This window comes from Colias eurytheme, chromosome 7 (genome assembly GCF_061535395.1).
Source record: "Colias eurytheme isolate Ceu_HAF_F1 chromosome 7, ilColEury1 Martin Lab GWU primary, whole genome shotgun sequence".
NCBI classification, from domain to species: domain Eukaryota; kingdom Metazoa; phylum Arthropoda; class Insecta; order Lepidoptera; family Pieridae; genus Colias; species Colias eurytheme.
Window position 1 is genome coordinate 6,855,608 of NC_142986.1, and position 20,605 is coordinate 6,876,212.

At 32.2% G+C, this 20,605-nt stretch overlaps 2 protein-coding genes across 2 annotated transcripts in view; both read left to right on the top strand.

Annotated features, from left to right (window-relative positions):
* The window catches only part of LOC149907107 (uncharacterized), a 108,821-nt gene that overhangs the window by 41,779 nt on the left and 46,437 nt on the right, over positions 1-20,605 (top strand). The gene's annotated exons all lie outside the window — the stretch shown is intronic.
* LOC149907113 (uncharacterized) lies at positions 3,295-5,150 on the top strand. The gene is made up of 2 exons (XM_090104166.1): positions 3,295-3,914; positions 4,007-5,150. The coding sequence occupies exons 1-2, from the start codon at positions 3,601-3,603 to the stop codon at positions 4,065-4,067; spliced, it is 375 nt and encodes a 124-aa protein (XP_089960292.1). The 5' UTR covers positions 3,295-3,600; the 3' UTR covers positions 4,068-5,150.

Consider the following 20,605-nt stretch of genomic DNA (forward strand, 5'->3'; position numbering starts at 1 on the left):
TCGATAATAATCTCATATCAGTTAAATTTGTGATTTTATTCTCATTTGTGATATATTATCCCACCTGTTAAATCATGACTATTGCTTTAGTTTTTTTATTAATAATTACTTATATATTGTATAGATTTTTATTCGACATTCGTTGCTTTTAATGTCTTCATGTGGTTATTTGCTAATATTGTAAAACTTATTGATATGTATTTAGATTATAAGAATTGCACGCCTCATAGCGAAGCGTTGAGGTGGGTACTACTGTCACTTCGCGCAAAACATCTGATTTTTCAAACTTAAAATGTCTTTATGTATCATACATTGCACTTGTAAGATAATACATACACACACATATTAAGAAAAAACACTATTTTTAACGTTCATGATATTTTTGATGTCATTTTTGTTATTTAAACTATAGTCCTTTTCACCTAGGATGATTCCTGTGACACTTCATCGTGTTCCGAATTACGTATTTTATGTTTAAAACGCCAAAATAATTTTAGTGCATAATATTTTTATTTTATGGCGGCATTATTACCAAAAATATTAAAATTAAACATCTTAAGCTTATAAATCAAAAACAGTATTGTTTAGTTTAATATAATGAAAAACAAAATAAAATAACACAAAAATATAATACCTACGCAATTCGTGTACATGAAATGGATCGTTGAAAAATCATAGAGTTGGAAAATCATATAATCGGCGCCCATCTTGTGATCGTTTGTCAATCGAGTCAATCGTCTGTACGAGTGCGTCAGTCTAGTATACAAGTTGCATTTTTATATTGATACTCTACGTGGTATTCTGTTATTGTTACTAATTGTTATTGTTGACTTTTTGTTGCTGTTGTTTGCTAAGTTTCCTTAGTTAATTGTTGGCGAAATGCCGAAAAAACTAATTTTGGTACTATAATCAAATCGATTTCATTTCCATATAAAATATTATCGATTATCGGAAACAATTGATACGATTTCAGTAAAGACATCTCTACACGTGTCAAAAATCGATGTGTCACAGAAATCATCTTAGGTGGAAAGGACTATAGTTAAAAAACAGTTTAAAAAAGTTCTGTCTTGGACGTCCGTGTGTCTGTATGTGCGGATCCTTTTTCTTGTTAACACGATAGCGACCGAAATACTTTACTAATCGAGTCTTTTTTTTTCTCTTACGCTTGAGTATGCTCAGGAATAGAACCCTTTCATTTTTCAGGGTCTGATTCGATGTGGTTTAATTGTTATTAAATAAACAAAAATAATAATTAATAAATATTTATTAAAAAAAAATTATGAGGCGTGCACTTTTGGATTTTCCAAATTATTTATTTCTGGTTTTGAACGCGGTTTGTTCATTATTTTATTAAATTCTTTATCAGACATGGAATAATGTTAGTGTCTTTAAAAAATTGGTTGTTTGTAAAGTAGGTTTACGATCGAGATGTTCACGTGATAACATAATGCAGTGGTCGCGCTCGTGAGGTTTTGGTGTGACACAAGTTTCTGAACATGTCACCCGACTAAAACGATTTTAAAGACGTTATCACGTCAAAAATAATATTCATTTAGTACTTTAATACTTCAGGACTACATTCAAGACTCGCTGATAAAGCCATTGATAGCTTAATTAACACTTTTCGGCTTATTTTCATATATTTATCTTCATTTTAACTGACGGATAAGTTGCGCGGAACATATCCATAACTTGTGAAACTGGCTTGTGATATGACATATTTATCAGTTAGGATATTCAAAATTAATTTTGGTTGTTGTTTAATTATTATTATCAAACTCATGACATTAGATTATTAGCTAATTTATTATGTTCAATTATAGACTCATTTTGCTTTTAACCCTTAAAAGTTTTTTAAGCGGAACGATTTAATCTCCATTAGTTAATTTGTTGTTTATGTATTAGCGTTTTAATAGCGTTTTGTTAATTTGCTCGTTAATGAGATTTTATATAATATAGTCCTACCTAGAACCGAGAATTTAGATTTTTATATTTATGAAAATTGTAACTAATTGTATTGAATTTTCAAAGAAAAAGGTCGAGAGAGATCGAATTTCGATAGTCATCTAGTTAAAATAAAAGCTTTTAGCTTCATTAATTGCACTTTTTTACAAATCATGTATCAAATCACATATTAATATTATTTATCTTGAAAACATATAATGTGTTCAAATTAATCGCAGATTGTATCTTATTTTCTATTTTTTCAGTTTTTACATGGCTAGAATGTGTTTATTTGTTTGATCGCCTAAATTATAAGAATTTTAACAAATTCAAATAATTTTGCATTTATTTATAACATTAAATATATAATTATAAAATAACAACTCTGTTTTATTAATTTTTTTGTTTTATATTGAATTTTATATCGAATAATTACGAATGCAATGTTTGCACTGCCTCAAAATTCGAAAGATTTAATAACAATAATATAATAAATTTTAAAAGAAAATTTTTGCATTGATTCTATTACTAGAGAATATCTGTCTAATTTGTGGTAAGTAAGAAACATAATACCTATTATACTTATAATTCATAATCTCTCTTAATTTTCATAACTGTAAACATATTTTAAAGTTTTAAGTGCATGCTCAAATTTACCTACTACGCAATATACCTACTACATTCTTAATACAATAATTAAAACTATATCAATTATCCCAGTTTTCTGTCATTATTATTTCTTGATCATAATTTCATAGCATTTACTGCACTGTTTCTTCACTAAACTTGCCTCAGAGAGGAATTTCAATATTAGTAATGTTTCATTTTCCCATTTCCTCATACCTAAGTAATGTTTGCAAGATACGGTAAAATATGAGCTTGGAAAATTGCAAGTCATCGGTTTTCTTCAATTTATAAGAACCGCTGTGTCACAAGCGGAGAGGCCAATTTTTTCCAAAGCACGACGCGGCCGTTCGGTCTAATTTAAATTATTATTGCACTCAAGAATCTACATAGATGTCACTTTTCTAAATACCTAAAACGCCATCTAGTAGTGAGTAGACTGTTATTAAATTTATGATGACATCTCTTGGCAAGTAGAAAAAGAAATAATTAAAAACATCTTCATTTTATACGTGGAATTGCAATGTATTTTTTTATATTTATAATTTTTTTGAGCTTATGTATAAATTAATCTTTATTTAGATTTTAATTTGGTTGCTACACTGTGCTTTATTTACGAGAGATGCAGCCATAATGGTTTACAGTTCAATCCGTCGCGACAGTGGCGCCGATATTTTCCTTATAATCAGGGTGTGTTTTCACGAATACTCATTCTGCCACAATTCGTCCAAAGGTGAACATCAGGGTAACCGGTTCAAAGGCAGTGACATTGAAGTGAAAGTCAACCTTTTCCCCTGTTGTCTATACGTGTATGTGACAAATATATACTACAAAATATATACTAAATAAAAATAAAATCTATTCATATCAGTTTAAGGAAATCTCTATAAAAGTGAAAGAATAAAGATTCAGTAGAACATCTATCGATCGTTGAGTGAATTTCCGCGAAACACCAAGAGTTTTGCGCGACGCATTGAATATAAGTACCAAAAACGTTAAAGCTCAAGAGCCACCGTTGTCTTCGCCGAGATGGCGTTCATGATGCCAGTAATGAAGAACGATTGGGACATATACAATTCCCAGCGGTCAAGACGGGCCTCGGAATCAGCAGACAAGGCCGGCATCGGCGGTCGGATGCGCAAGGTGTCAGAGTCTCGGTCGGAGGGGCCAGTCTTCTCCCCGCGCGCGGCGGCCTTGAGCCCCCACAGGAGTGCACCGGCCATGCGCTCCGCGTCGTACGGCCGTATGCCGCCGTCGCGGGTATCGCTACGGGCGCAGGACAGCCCCAAGGGCTCGGCTAGCCCGCCCAGTGCGGGACGGGACTCGGACAAGTTTCATAGCAGGTTGGTGGAGAAGCTAAAGCGGGCGTTCAGCCGCTCGGATTCCCGAGCGGAGGAGAGGAGCTCGTGAGCTAACCGGGCGTGCTTGTGTACAGGGCGCGCGCCGACTCCCCCGAGCGAAAGTGGCACTGTACCGCCTGCATGCCCTATCTGTGAGGCGCCCGCCGCGGCTGGCCGAAGAGCAGAGCGAGGCCGCCCGCGCCGGAACACCATCTGTGATATGTACGCGATAGTGCGCAACAGTTGAGTACTTGTGAATGTGTCAGCGAACGATCCCGAAAACCTAATTTTCCATCTATTGTGTTATAGTTCGGTTCGCTTTTCCTAATGATTGCATGTTTTGTGTCACATTTTATATAAATGTTAAGGCGAAGTATGAGGTTGTAATAGGTCTGTATGGTGATTGATTTAAGACTGCGATTAGTTTAAGGTACCCGAGGGCTTGTTTAGGCTATGTTTAAGAGCTTTTGTAGCTTTTGTATAACTTCGGGGATAGATTGTAATGGCAGTTCGTGATTGTAATACGTTTTCTGTGATTTGTTTTATGTAAGATATTTATTTTATGGAGCGGTATATTTGATATTACTGGCTGCCGAAGTAAAGCAATTAAATAATATATTAAAATTTAAAAGTAAACAAAATTTTCCGTCTCTACATTTTTTATCTGGAAATTATTTTTGAAATATTGTTCCATACCAATTGAACTACCAAATGGTCAGTTTTAGTCAAATTGTAGTCATACATAGGCAGTGATAGATAAGTATATATATTGTACTAAATACTTATTATTGAATATGACTGGGGCGAGTCCCGATTGTACCTAAGTATAATTATATTATGTTACATATTTTGCACGATTTTATGTGATGTTAATATTGACTGTATAAATGGACCAGCTTTAAATAAAGAAGGATGAAAGTGTCAGTGAAACTGAAATATGAATGATGGCGTGTAATCTTGAATGATTCTAAAATATGTATATGTAGAGCATATCTGTAAGGAAAGTATTATGAGATGGAAAAAGTATTATTCTGTCTGGTTTTGGAACGATAAAAAGTTCCTTATTTCTATATGTTTAGAACTGCCATATTTACCTGAATATAGATATTATTTCTGAAGCTGTATTATATAATATAATATCCTATCTTTGCGAAAATTGCAGTAGTATCTAAATGCATGTATGCCACAATGTCTGATCTGATGTTTTATCAAAATATAAGTAATGCTTATTCAATATTATATACTGTTTTATTTTAACCCTTTTCATAATAATAACTCATTTAGAATTAAAATTCAAATGTTTGTATTTTTTTAACATTAGTCAACACTAATAAGTTATTTTGAATTACGGAAATGGATATCCGCAATGATTGCATCAAAAGTAGTAAAAAAATGTAATTGAACATAATTAAAAACTTGAAAGGATAAATACAAAAATAAATCAACCTAAAAATATTATCTTAACATTTATCACAGATTACTAAATATTTACTACATTATATGCACATGCACTCGCTTCTCAGATAATAGCGCCGCGGCCGTAGTAGTCCAGGAGGAATCGGCGCATGAGTACCGAAAACTATTCCACCTCAATTTTTTTACGTGATCCTCTTCAAATTGCCCTACTGATGATATAAATGCATGTTGCCATGGGGCAACCCGGTGCCATATTGTTTAAACCGAAATTGTTTAAACAATTGCAAGGAATTGTTATTTTTCAACCGGACAAATTTTTTTTATATTTTTTATCGAAATACCAATAAAAAAGGTCCAATTACTTTTCACGATAAAGTTAATATTTTCAAAGATATGAATTTTTTAAGGTTTGAAAAATCTCAAATTTGGGTACTTTCGACCCATGAAAAATATATTTAAAAAAAAAATAATATATAAGTAATATTTTTTTTTCAATTCTCTATACAATAGTTAATAATATTGTTAATAGAGATTTAAGAAAATTTCATTGTTTATATCTGTTTTTTAATTGTTAACTTCGCGCGCTCACAAATAATATAAGTTGCATACTTCTATGTGGTTGTGATTCAGAAGACTGTAAGAATATAATATATAAAAATAATATTGATAATAAATAAATACTTATTTTTAAATCTTGTTTTATTATTTCATACTTCTCCATCTATAACTTTCGTTTGAAGAAGTTATTCAATGTAATTAATAAGGTAAAAGACCTAGTTATTGACACTTTAAATTTTATTTTAGTTAAAAAAAAAACAAATCAATTCTAATAAATTAATAAATATAATTTTTGAATTAAAAATTTTAAGATCTTTGGTTTTTTGAGAACATTTCATTCTTTTAATTAAAATCAAATTGCGAGTGTCAAACAACTAGGCCAGTGTCAATAACTGGGTCTTTTACCTTACTTGCTGTTTCAATAACAAAAAAGTAATATAAACTGACAAAAAAGTAATTTTAATTACATGTTTCAATTTATGCTTAAATAACTTTAAAAAAATTGATTTCAGAAAAAAATATATAAGAAACAAATTGTAGACAATTTAATTATTAATAAGATTGCTCTCTTTAGAAATCTTGATAAAGTTGATAGTTTTTAAGATAAATGATAAATAATGATTCAAGACACAGAGAGGCCGATGCAGCGCATGAGTAAGAGAGAGACGGCGATACTTAAAGGTAAGCGGCGCGTACTTGTGAGCGCGCGAAGTTAACAATTAAAAAACAGATATAAACAATGAAATTTTCTTAAATCTCTATTAACAATATTATTAACTATTGTATAGAGAATTGAAAAAAAAATATTACTTATATATTATTTTTTTTTTAAATATATTTTTCATGGGTCGAAAGTACCCAAATTTGAGATTTTTCAAACCTTAAAAAATTCATATCTTTGAAAATATTAACTTTATCGTGAAAAGTAATTGGACCTTTTTTATTGGTATTTCGATAAAAAATATAAAAAAAATTTGTCCGGTTGAAAAATAACAATTCCTTGCAATTGTTTAAACAATTTCGGTTTAAACAATATGGCACCGGGTTGCCCCATGGCAACATGCATTTATATCATCAGTAGGGCAATTTGAAGAGGATCACGTAAAAAAATTGAGGTGGAATAGTTTTCGGTACTCATGCGCCGATTCCTCCTGGACTATAGGGTTCTCCCCCGTTCCCTTCAAAGGCTCTAGAACATTCGAGAACTCATGAATGGCGCTCATTGAATCAACGCGAACAGTGAATTGTAAATTATGTTCAATGAATGGCTATAACCCGATGACGGCAGTCTAAATAATATGCTGAGATATATTACAAATTTTATGAAAATATTTTATTAGTGCCACAACGTCCGTTAGTGACTAATTTTCTCATAATGTAATTGCCTTTTATTTTATACAATTTTATTACTGTCGCGTGTTTTACAAAGAAAGATTTGATAATTTTAATCTTTTACGATTTCGTATTTCGTAGATGTTTTGGACTAAATTTAATTATGATAAAAATAGTAGACTGTAAAAAACCCTGGTCTTTAATTTCTATACAATAGATAAAAAATGAAAAGAGCTTAAAAGATTAACTTTAGATACCTACCTAATTTTATTTGTGGTATCTGCGTACTCGTAAATTTTTTATCGGTGATAAGAATTCAGTAATGCGGTTAAGGAGATATTTAATTACTTCCTATATTTTAAATAATACGTACCTACATCATTTTGTCATACTTCATCCTGACCAAATTCCCAAATACTGATTCTAAAAGGAAATCTGCCTAAATATTTTCTAGGTTTCATAAAAAAATGAGCCTCAAGTCAATTTTTTTAAATATTTATATAGACTATGATTGATAATGTAAAAAATTGACATGATTTATTCCAAAATTACTAACATCTTACTTGTACGAACTTAAATTGACTTCGACTCTACATAATGTGTGGCGCTCTACATTTTCACCGTCCATCGTGTTCCGTCTTAACAAACAAACTCTTCTGCTTAATTTTATTTGTAGAGATACGAAGAATTATAAAATTACATATAATAGGTTTCTAACTGTTAAGCGATTATGAATATAACTGACCAGAAAGATTTTTTCAACAAGACTAGAAATCTCATACAAAATATAAACGAAACTTTACCGGTAATCCATCACATACTTGCTATCGTATAGCAGTTAATAGGAATAGTCTAGACTCAAACCCAAGGTTTTGATAAAAAAAATATTTACAGCGTAATTAAAAAAAGCATAGTTTTATCAGATCGATAAAATATGACACATGGCTTACGTAAAATACGCGTTATCATTATTTTTTATCAAAGAAGCTACTTCGCTTCTATGAATTGGTTTCATTATGAGGAATTTTCCATTAAGTACCCACTGCAATTAACTTGACATATAATTTTGTCTGCCAATCTAGATACTCGTTATTAGATTGATATGAGCTGTATTTTCCTGTAAGTAATTATAAAGAAATAATGGACACAGGTAGGACATAATGTAAATAAAAATAATCTAAAAAAGTAATATTTGTTAAAATGTATGTTTTTAATGATAATGATGTACCTATCTGAATGTTTTAATTTGTAAACGCGAAATTCAAATAAATTCACTATGAAAAACACACAAAAACACGTACTGCGTAGGTACTGCACGTTTTTATACGTGAAAATTGGGCGCTTGCCTGTGCTATTCATTATCATGAACGCATGAAAAAAATTAAGCTTCGCGCGTTTTACAAAGGAGATCACTGAAATAAATGATAAAATGAATATAAATATATACAAAATAAAAACTAAATAAGATATTTCATAAATTTTGAGATTTTAACAAAGCTAAAATGTAGTGTTTAATAAACGGTTACATTATTTTCGTTATTTTGCCATTGAGGACAATTAAATAGGTACTATGTACCTCAAAATAAGAATAAGTGTCAATATAGTTTGAGAATGGTAATAAAATTTATCACCTACAATGCAAAAAAGAACTAAGCCCTTTTTAACTCGTTGATAAGAAAACTCGTATTCTGAGTCATTATAAATACCGCTAATGATATAAATGAATAATTTAGCTTTATCAGTATTCCTGAAATTGCTTACCTTTACATTCTATAATAGCTTTGTGGCCTAGTTATCCGCAAATAACTCCTTGGTTCTGGGAAAAACTGGTTTATTTTTATGCGTAGGTAGTAGCTAGCTATTGTTATAGTATACGTAAATAAGGCTTCTTTGGAAAATGAAATATGTAATAGACTTATTTTAATCCTATTATGCTCTCCTTGAAAACTACTTGGAACTACATGCATAGTAAATTATAATACTTTCGCGATTGAATATTTACGTATTGCGTATTACGATATTGTATGAGATTTTTCATACATTATTGAGAAATTCTTATAGGTACCTACATACTAAATTTGAATTTATAATCCTGGTGTTTTGTGCTAAACTATAAACATTCTCTTATACAGTATCAACATGCACTGTAATAATACAAAATAATAGATAATAATGTATGTCAAGTAGTACTTGTGAATTTAATAACATTTCATGACGACAGTTTTCGCTTTTTACTTGTGTTCTCTGTTTTGGAATATGTCATGCCATCTAATCATAAACAAGTTCTGTATATTTTTGTGGAGTAACTTCAACAGATTTATAATTCTTCTCTACATGACATTCATTAACGTTTTATATTTGGACTCGTTTGTTTAATTACAAGTAAGGATGACGAGCATTTTGATACGTTTCCATAATATGCCGGTCATCCCTAGCTATATAAGGGAGGGGCTATCAAGCTTGCATACTCTTGGCTCGTATAGCTATTATTATGATACTATCACGAGGATAGTAAACAAATACCGACGTGTCAATAAAGAAGCTGACGTCAATTGTCATCAAGCAAATGTTATTGTTGCAAACGTTTTAATAACAATCGCTGGTTCTTACTGGACCAGACTGTTTCCGTGTTGCTTTTTCTCCCAATAAACTGGTTAGAATTAATTCGTTGTCGCACTAATGTGGATTGTTTTGTTCTGTATTCTTTCTAAATTGTTCTTAATGATACTTGTTTGTAATAAAATAAACAACTAGCTGGAGCCCCCGGCTTCTCTTGCATGCCTATAACATAACAAAACATGTGTAGTGACCTATTTAGGTACTAATCCTGACTATTTTGATAAGGCCGAGTCTGCTGATTTCGCGTGAAAGACTGAGTCACTAATATACTGGATGTACGTTCTCACATAGTTTCGTGTTTAAATAATATTAGTAGGATTAATGAATTACTAGTTAATAGTAGGTATTTCTTTTTTTAATATTTCGTAAAAAGTAGGTACTACAAGTAAATCATGAATGCTTTTAGCGTACGAGTTGGAACTTGGAAGTGATAATGAATTTAGACTTAGTCCATGGATTGTATATTAGTAAAATTTTAAAGGGCCTAATGTAAATTTCATGTTTTTGATTTACTATAATAAATAATATGCTAATGCTGGAGTCGTGTTATGTAGAGTCAGGGCGTTTGTCCACTACAAGGAATTTTACGGTCCGGCATTCCGATTTTTTACGGTCCGGTATGGCACGCCATTAATCTATATACTAGCTTGTCCACTATACGTAATTTTACTGTCCGACATTTTACTTTTCCCTATTCCGGATGGTTTTTTGTGTCTACGAGTCGCTGTAGCTATAATTGTTTTCGAATGCCCACTTGCTTGGATTTTACTGTTTTTACTGCATATGCCAATTGAAAGCAAGCTCTTGTTTTACTTTCTTTTAGTTGGCAATGAGATTTGAGAAGTCGGTATTGTTATTTTATATACATTGACCAAGCATTGACCTATAATTATTATCTAAGTAAGTGTTGGTAAGTTAAAGTTCAAGTGGGAATAGCTTTAGCTCCTCGTCACCGATTAAAATAAATAAGTGAAACACGCATTTTAAATCTCTTACGGAACTTTACTTTTTATTATAACGAAATAATATAATATTTCACCTTCTATATTTTTTACTCGTTTCTTGTAAAATGCAAAAACAATCATTTATGATTCTCTCCATAATACACGGGTACCACCAGAATGAAGATACCCGGTCCTTTGGGAGGCTTACGTGGGGACACAGGTCCAACACGCAGAGGCCCTTTAGAGAATTTTAATGTGTTGTGGGACACCAGCCGCAGCCTGCCCATAACTGCACTATAGAGATACAGCCCTGGGCAGTCCGCGGCCGATGCAGGACTATTGTAAAATATGGGAATTAAAAATCTGGGTTATGGAAGGAGGTGTTCAGTGGATCGGTAGGTTGGGTCTATGGGGACTATGGACGTCTGCCTTTTCAATATTAAAAATTGAAAGTGATGGCAGACGGTGACTCGCCAGCTCGCGGTCGATGGGCTCCCAAAAAGGTTACCGAAAATGGCAACAAGGGGGCAACATCAGCTGAGCGGCTAGGGGTGTAGAGAGGTGCGGCACCGGTTTCACCATCGCGGGCCCGCGGGCCCGGAGCGGGTTTCCCCGCTATTACGCCATTAGACACTTCCACCCCCGAGAATATAGCTCTGGCGGCTCCACTCTGGACGGCCAACAAAGGCAAGCCAGAGGTGGGGGATCCTGAACCTCGTCATAGTTCACTCCGAACTGCCACCGGGACAGCCCAAAGGTGAGGACAGGGATCTCCCCCGGGAGCGCTCGGTTCCCGCGGGGTCGCTACTCCCCGACACCTCGCCACATGGTGCCCTGCGGGGTGACTGATTGCACGGGTGGAATATCTGTTGTCACGTAGACAACAGATATTCCAACCGTGGGCGATGGGGTCGTCACATCCCTACGCCCTCATTTATGATAGTATTATACCGCCAAACTTCCTTGAACTGTACCGCACTGATCCGAGTAAAGACGGACAGGTGCACAAGCAATTCATCGGTTTTTTCATGCCACACCGGACCGTAAAAAATCGGAATGCCGGACAGTAAAATTCCTTGTAGTGCACAAGCGCCCTCAAACGCATTTGACGATAGTTGTCAATTTTTTTCTTTGATTGAATTGACTTAATTTGCAGTTATATGTTAATTTAATTTAGTTTAATAATAGGGCAACTTTACTTCTACAAGTGTCTCCGCATTTGTTCAATAAAAGAACACTATTTTTATTTCAAAGCTTTATAGGTAGGTACTATTACAGTTTCTAAATTATTGCTACCGAGATTCGATGCTTTGTAGTCACTAATTAAATAAAGTATTTCTTCAGCGAAACACTGCACGTTATTCGTTTGTTCGAACAAAAACCATCATTAATATTGGTAGTTGGTACTCAAAATAGAGTTACGAGACTTCACGATAGGTACTATAGAATGGCTCTATTATCTGAGACTGACTGGGCCCATTTGTAATGGAGGTATTCTGAAAAAAGTTTATAGTCTCTTAAAATTTTCCATAAAAAAAGGAAGTATATAGTCTCGATATTAAAATAGGACACTAATATAAAGCTCAACGATTATACTACTTTATATTTAATTGACATAGGTATAGTAATTTATATAATATGAGGTATATTGTGATGTAGTGCTCTATCTTTTTATATTTTTTTTATTCCAGTAAAAATAGCCGGCACTTCAATTTGTTTCAGGCTTGAAAATCTAACAAAACAACAGATAAACATTTTTACGTTTATAATTATATTATATTATACTTATGTATTAAGTAATTAATGGTCGAAATTAATACTTTATGTATACTTTTGCTATTAAGTTTTTTAATATGTATTTTTATTTTTAAACACAGTAATTGATCATACAATGTATATCATAGTCCGAAAGTATTAATTTGTTTGCAAAAAGTCTGAAAATAATTTGTTTGCGATCATACGTGTTCATTGAGATTTATTGAGATCTATTAATCGGTCGTCATACAAAATATTTTGCGTTCTAACTTCACATCACGTAACAAGTCTAACCAGTTGGCACTAGATTTGACAATCGTTAATAATAATTGGTTGGAGTTGAGTTACTTATTGTAATGGCAATAACATTTATAACGCTGCGAAAAACATGTACCTACATAAGTACAAGTATGATGATGTATGTTGCTAAATCTCATAATTAAGAGACACCATGAAAATAAATGTAAGTAATATTAAGAATCTAAGCATATTATTGGGTCATTTATTATTTTTATAATCTTTTTTACGTCTTGTCCAGAAATACATCGAAAACGATTAATTCCAGTAATTAGGTTTTCCTTTTTAAGGCTGTTGTAGGATCAGAAATAATCAACTGATGAATTTCACGCCTCATTGTTAAAATATAAAATATTCATTTCAAGTTAAAACATTCAAAACTGCTATATAATAAGTACGAATAAAAATTTTGCATTAGGTATATACATACCTAATGCAAAGGTACATGGTACAATGCCTAGGTTTCAGAAGGTACATGCAGATGATATTAATTGCCTGATAAAAATCATATACTTAATTTACATTTGTATAAGTATTTTATTGTTAAAATGCTTGCATTTGTAAATTCTGTAGAAGTAATTTGAGATAAGAAATTATCGATAACATTTGACTGGTTTACACTGGTTAACTTAAACCGAATCGAATATTTTTTTATCAAATGAGCACGTAGCTACCTAGTATTTATCATACTAATGTAAGAAAATAAATGGCGTTTATAATTTTATGGAATTTCACAACTAGATTACCTATATACTACTAGCGGTCCGCCCCGGCTTCGCCCGTGGTACCTACATGTTTAAACTATCCTATCTCTCAAGTTGGATCGAACTGCACATGGTATGCGAATTTTATTATAATCGGTTAAGTGGTTTAGGTGTCCATTGAGGACAAACATTGTGATACGAGATTTTTATATATATTAGGATATTACGGAAAATGGGGAAAGGAGGAAATGCGGTGGCATACGCATATGAAAATAAATTATTATCAAACGCTCGTATTTCGCCTGAAAAGTTGATACAAAATTGAATTTGAGTTGATCTTTCCGTAAAAAATCAACTTTAGTTTAATCAATATTTTAGTATCATAATTACATTACAAAGGTTGTAAAAAGTCATCGTCATGATGGCGCCTTGTGTAGGTAAAACTATATATAACCGCAATAACTCTAGAAGGATTAAAGGATTATCTTACTTTTGTTATGTAGGTAATCATAATAACTCGCATTACGTACAATGCAAACAATATATTTTCCATGAGTTTATAGGCTTTTGTTTGGGTGATTGTTTTACACTAGTACCTACTATACTACTTTTACTATCTTTAATTTAGAAAGCAGGTAGATACATGGAATATGGTGTTTTCTGCGTTCACAATCCTAAATTTTATATATTAAGCTGATCAGGAACCCGATAATCAATAATAATATAATATCTATATTAAATAATTTTAAAATTTAATAAACTAACAAACTATTTATAAAACAAAACGGTGTAAACATATATTATAACTCTTTCTCGTTTAACTGTAAACTGTAATAGGTTTTCAGCATATCACAATTCACGACGCGTTATCATTGTAGGTACTGTTAATAACTACTGTTACTATCACTTTAGAATAATAAGTACTAAATAAAGATAAACTCGAGTAATTTGTAGAATACCTATAATATAATATACCCACATTCTTTAAGACAAATAATTATAATGTGTCACAATTCACACGTAAACGTCATTCTACAAACATGTGACATTTCACAATAAACTACGTATTTCAGTGAAGACGAACCACTCATTGTAGGTTTGGATTGATTTACATACAAAATTCTGCGACGTAATGCATGCGTCATACCTTTCATAATTTAATAGAAGAAAGTGTTTTTACAGTTGCAATATAATACCTATGCACTATAACGATTTGTAGAGTCATAGAGCTAAAATTGTAAACATTATATACCAAATATCTATGTGTACAATTGTAACGTATTCAAAAGTAAGTAGTAAGTTCGCCTGTAGTAAATTATAAAGAGCAATCAGGAATTACGTACATATCCAACGGTGAAAGAAGGAATGAAATCGCTTCAGTAGTTCGTGAGATTATCCTACAAACAAACATAATCTACAGCTTTGTAGATTAACCTTTTAACCTTCATGTACCTATAAACCGCGATAGTTCTTAATTTAGTACCTAGCTAATAAACATAGTCTCTACGGATATTATTAATTATTCCACATATTTAAATTCAGATTACCATAAAATTATGTTCTCATAATTTTTTATTCGCTCTACGTGGCATAGATTAGATTAGATTTGATTGTTTCGATAAATGCGTCCCAAAAAAGAGACATTCTATGAATAGTTCACGATATACTTATCCGACGTGGTTCACTACGGAAGTTGTAAATAATATAAAAATTAAATATTTTAATTTAAAAAAATATAAGCAGTTTGGACTACAGTATAACCTTGAAATGTTTAAATACTATAGAAGTAAAGTAAAAATACTTATCAATCAGGCTTATCAGAACTATATAAAAAAAATTGAAACCAATATTAAAGACGATCCCAAGAAATTCTGGGCATTTGTAAAGGAGCAGCGATCATCTAGTAAGTTGCGTATCGAATACGACTATGATGGTGCTAAAGTAAGTGGTATTGACGCCGCAAATGCATTCGCAAAATTTTTTCAATCAGTATTTTTAAATGAAAAACCAAAACTTGATTATAAGGAGGCTTCTCTTGTATCCGGCGTCGCATCATCACGTATTTCTATTGATTACATTTCAAAATCTGATATAAAGCTTGCAATTCGGCGCCTTAAACCGCATTCGGCAGCAGGTCCGGATAATATACCTCCGTTTATTATTAAAGACTGTATATCTATTTTTATTGAACCTCTACACTACATATTTAATTTGTCACTTCAAACAGATACGTATCCTACCGTATGGAAAACTTCGCGTGTTACACCGGTTCCCAAGAGCGGCTCCAAAGTGAGCATTGAGAACTATAGACCTATCGCGGTGCTATCTACTTTTGCTAAGCTACTAGAATATATTTTGAATAATCACATCTCACAACAAATAAGTTCTCGATTATCGGATTGTCAGCACGGTTTTCGTGCCCGTAGATCAACATCAACAAATTTAATTAATTTCGTCGACTACGCTGCTAAAAACTTAGATAGGAAAAAACAAATTGATGTCAGTTATTTCGACTTTAAAAAAGCGTTCGATCGCGTAGATAATGACGTCCTTTTGCGCAAATTTTCTATGATTGGTTTCACTCCCAGGCTGGTAAAATATTTTGCAGACTACCTCCGGGATCGTTTTCAATTTGTACAACTTGGTAGTTATCGTTCAGATCCATATGCCATCAATTCTGGTATCAGTCAAGGCAGTACCCTCGGTCCTACGCAATTTCTGGTAATGATCAATGATCTTCCAGATGTTATTAGTTCTTCCCAATGTCTTATGTTTGCCGACGATCTAAAATTATACTTGGCTATAGGAAGTATTGAGGATTGTCAGGCATTACAAAACGATATAAATAGCGTCTGCGAATGGAGTAAAATGAACCGTTTAGATCTTAATGAAGCAAAATGTAAAGTAATGACTTTTACTAGGAGTAAATCCCCACATCTTTATGGATATAAAGTCTCGGATAAGATTGTAGCTAGAGAGAATTCGATACGTGATTTAGGCGTTTTATTCGATCGTACCTTAAGCTTTAATGACCATATAATTGATTTATGCCAGAATGCATATAAAGCCCTTGGATTTATTTTTAGGCAGACTGCTCGTTTTAATGACAAAGCTGTTATCATTAGCCTTTATTATGCATTTGTTCGTAGTAAGCTCGAATATAACGCTATCGTGTGGAGCCCACACGAAAAAAATTACACGTTAATGATAGAGAAAATCCAACGCAAATTTTCAAGATGCCTATTCCGGAAGATGTATGGATATTATCCCTACTTATATCCATCCTTGTACGTAACGGGGATGGTTGGAATCGATACACTGGAGCTACGACGCGAGCGCGCGCTTATGGTTCATTATTATCTGCTGTTAAATAACAAAATTGACAATCCCGTGGCACTGGGGGCCTGTGGTGTGTGGGCACCGAGCTGCACCGTGCAGTGGCGCTCGCGCCCGCTGTTCGCGGAGAGCCTGCTCCGGACGCGAGCCGCTTGGAGTGCACCCACCCATCATGCTCTCAATTTGTTAAATAAATTCTTACGTGCTAAATGTGAAGTGGACCTATTTAATGTTAATTTTGTATCGTTTGTCTCTAATTGTACCTTATTTTTAAGTCAGACTTTGTAATCATTTTTATCTTTGTGCGTGTTGGTATGTTTTGTACTGTAAGTCAAAGATGAATAAATAAATAAATAAATAAATAAATAATAAATAAATAAATAGATCAAAGCAAAAATAGCAAAAAAATTCCACTAAGCTGTTCACAATTTGCCTTGTCATGCAGAGATCACAAAGTAACCATTGATCACCATAGCAATGTTTATTTTGCTTAAATGGAAGCGGTTATCACTAAAGTGGTAATATACGTCATAACGGCAACATCATTTTCCTTTGTTTCATTTATAAAAGGTGTTTATTTATTAAACCTTTTTGTATGATATAGAAAATTAGAGGATTTTTCTCACATGACAAAAGAAAACGAGCGATTCTTATCAACTTTGAAGTTTCTGTGAATTAGTTAATTGTTTCTTTGAACAATCGGATGATTGTTGAAATATACAAATATATATTTTTTTGTTACCATTCGAAGAACCGCAAAATATTTAAGTTACATATTTTTTTTTGTTTTGTTTTGCTAAGTACCTATTTATTAAACAAAAGAATTTAATAAAAATAATTTTTGCTAGTGTATAAATTACTTTATTTACCTATTTATAACCCAAAATAATAAAGCTTTAATAAATGCCAAAACCACTATCAAAACCACAGTATTTTATATAGTTTATTATGTTAAATAGATATTTTCTTTTCTGGGGTTTGATTGGTATTTTTATTATCTTATTTCTAACCAATAATGGAAATTGGAAACATTATTATGTACTAAAGCTGCATTATCTTTTATGATCTCTATCTGCATAATAAAAAGTCGAAAAAGGCACCGATACTGATAAGATAAACAATACTATTGGGTAGGTAGTAAATTACTTTTGGCACTTGCATGTTTTTTGCACTTACTACCTACTGCTTACTAATTAGTAATTATCATAATATAGTAAATGATACGAGGAACAAAAAACACATGAACATGAGTAAACTGACTGTTTATTCGTTTTAGGGCTGATTTTTCAATCCTTGGTTAAAACTTATTCGTCGAATAATGTATTTAAAACTACCATTTTAAAAACGTATTCTAATTGCCCGTATTTGACAGTTTACGTGACATTTTAATATTATCGTGTAATACTTTATTGGACGGATAAGTTTTATCCAAGCATTGAAAAATCGGCCCTAAATTAAAGTCTTGTATCAATTAACAATTAATATTTAAGTTAACAACTAAAATCTTATCGGAACGCTATCACTTCAGTTGTATATAAATAAACATGGTTCAAATCGTATCTTTATACACATACCTATCTACATATAAAATAATATCATTATCAATTTAATAATATTCATTTATTTATTGTAAGTCTGATACATAGTTACTTACTTATTTTATTTCTCAAAAGCACGAAAGGTCTTTGCGTGTGTTTATTTTTTTAAATACAAATAACACCATAAAGCCATGGTGTGTGATATTTTTCTATCTTTATGTACCTACATATTTCTTTTTTATATCTGCTAAATGTCATAATAGTATGTAAAGCTTAAAGATGTTAAAAATTTCCATTTGCTTGCGCTTTGTTTTGCGAAAATTCTTGGATTTGTACTATGTGTGTAAATATACTCAAATGAATTTAGCTGGAATTTTCTCGACCCACGCATCGGCTTCATCCGACCCGAAACTTTATTAATAACACATTTTATAATCCTAAGATAAACAAGTTAAAATACATAATCTAATATTATTTCGATCCAACAAAATGTTACCTATAAATATTTTTATACCTTCTATTTTATTTCAGGCTCATTAAATCGATTAATCACGTGTTTGTGTTAGCTGCAAACATTATGCACTAAAATTTATACCCTCCATTCAAGCTGTGACGTACAAGTTATTTTAAACCTTGTTATTCATGCCAAAGCTTTTCGTATTTCGCTCCCGAAAATGACTGCCACTATTTATAGACATATATTGCGATGTTAATCAAAAACATACACAAAAATTATCCGTTAGATAAAACATTGTCGTCAAAAAGCAACCCTAAAATATCTTCATATCGTAATTCATTATTATATTACACTAGCTTTCCGCCGGCGGCTCCGCCCGCGGTTTCAAAGAAAAACTCGCATAGTTCCCGTTCCCCTGGAATTTCCGGGATAAAACCTATCCTATATTACTCGTGGATAATGTAGCTTTCGAATGGTGAAAGAATTTTTAAAATCGGTCCAGTAGTTTATGAGCCTATTCATTACAATCAAACAAACTAAGTTTTCCTCTTTATAATACATATTAGTGTCGATTATTCTATTATATCTTATTGATAACAGGAGATAGCAGTAAATAAATACTTTTCTACAGGTAAGGTTGCACTTATACGTATAATTAATAAAAACATGGAGGGATAATAAAATAAGATATAATAATATACCTATCACCACAAAAAAAACTTTTATAGAGAATTCTTCCCCAAAGGATCTTGCAAATGGTAAGTTTCCGTGTGGACAATACATTATCAAAGTCAATCTGTGCTTGTGTATAATAAAAAGGAAACGCTCGCTGGTCAATGACCTTTGCCTCGCGTATTTTTCACGATCATTACGGAAAAATACAAGACCCCTCTAGGCTCTACTATATATGGTGGTGATAAAAAACGCTTATCGCTGAATACTAAATCAGATTTTCAAGCTAGTTGGTCATATGACTATGCTTTTATGGAAAAGTTTACATTTTTCGCATGTATTAACAGTTTTATCATGTTAACTTGTTAAGTTTGTCAGGATTTTGTACACACTACTACAAAAGTAAACTAATATGTAGTAGCTATAATATCTTCTGCAAATTGTAGGTACATACATATATGCAAAGTTTATCTACACATCGGAAATTAAAACTTACTCTTTGAAATATATTTTATTGTAAAATTGTGTAGTGCAAGTTGCGACATAAAACATCCTACGGATAGAACGTTCCAGAATAGCTCTGAAAGTATTGATTTTGTTGTAACGTGAGTTCGCTTTCTCTACGAAGGATTTGACTGAATCTCTGATCTGAATGATCTTTAGAATAGTAAAAGTGTTTTGATTAATGATTATTTAACTATAAACATAATAATATAACAAAATATAACTCATAATATTTGTCAATAGTATTATATACAGCTTATTCGTTTGGTAATTGTTAATTATCCATGTAAAAATGTTCAATCGATTAGTAAAATTGTCACAAATAACGTGTGACTAATTGCCAACGTGTCACCCACGATCTTAAGAGATCTAGTCATCAACTATATTAGTTGAATGAATCATAAAGTGGAAGTTAAGATAAGGCCAATTATCTAAAGACCTACATACCCCACACGTTGAATTATCACGTTGTCTAGCACGACGCTAATTACTAGAGTCATAATCGTAACAAAACAAACAATGAGATTATTTATTCAGTCTCAACAATAACAAATAACAGTAG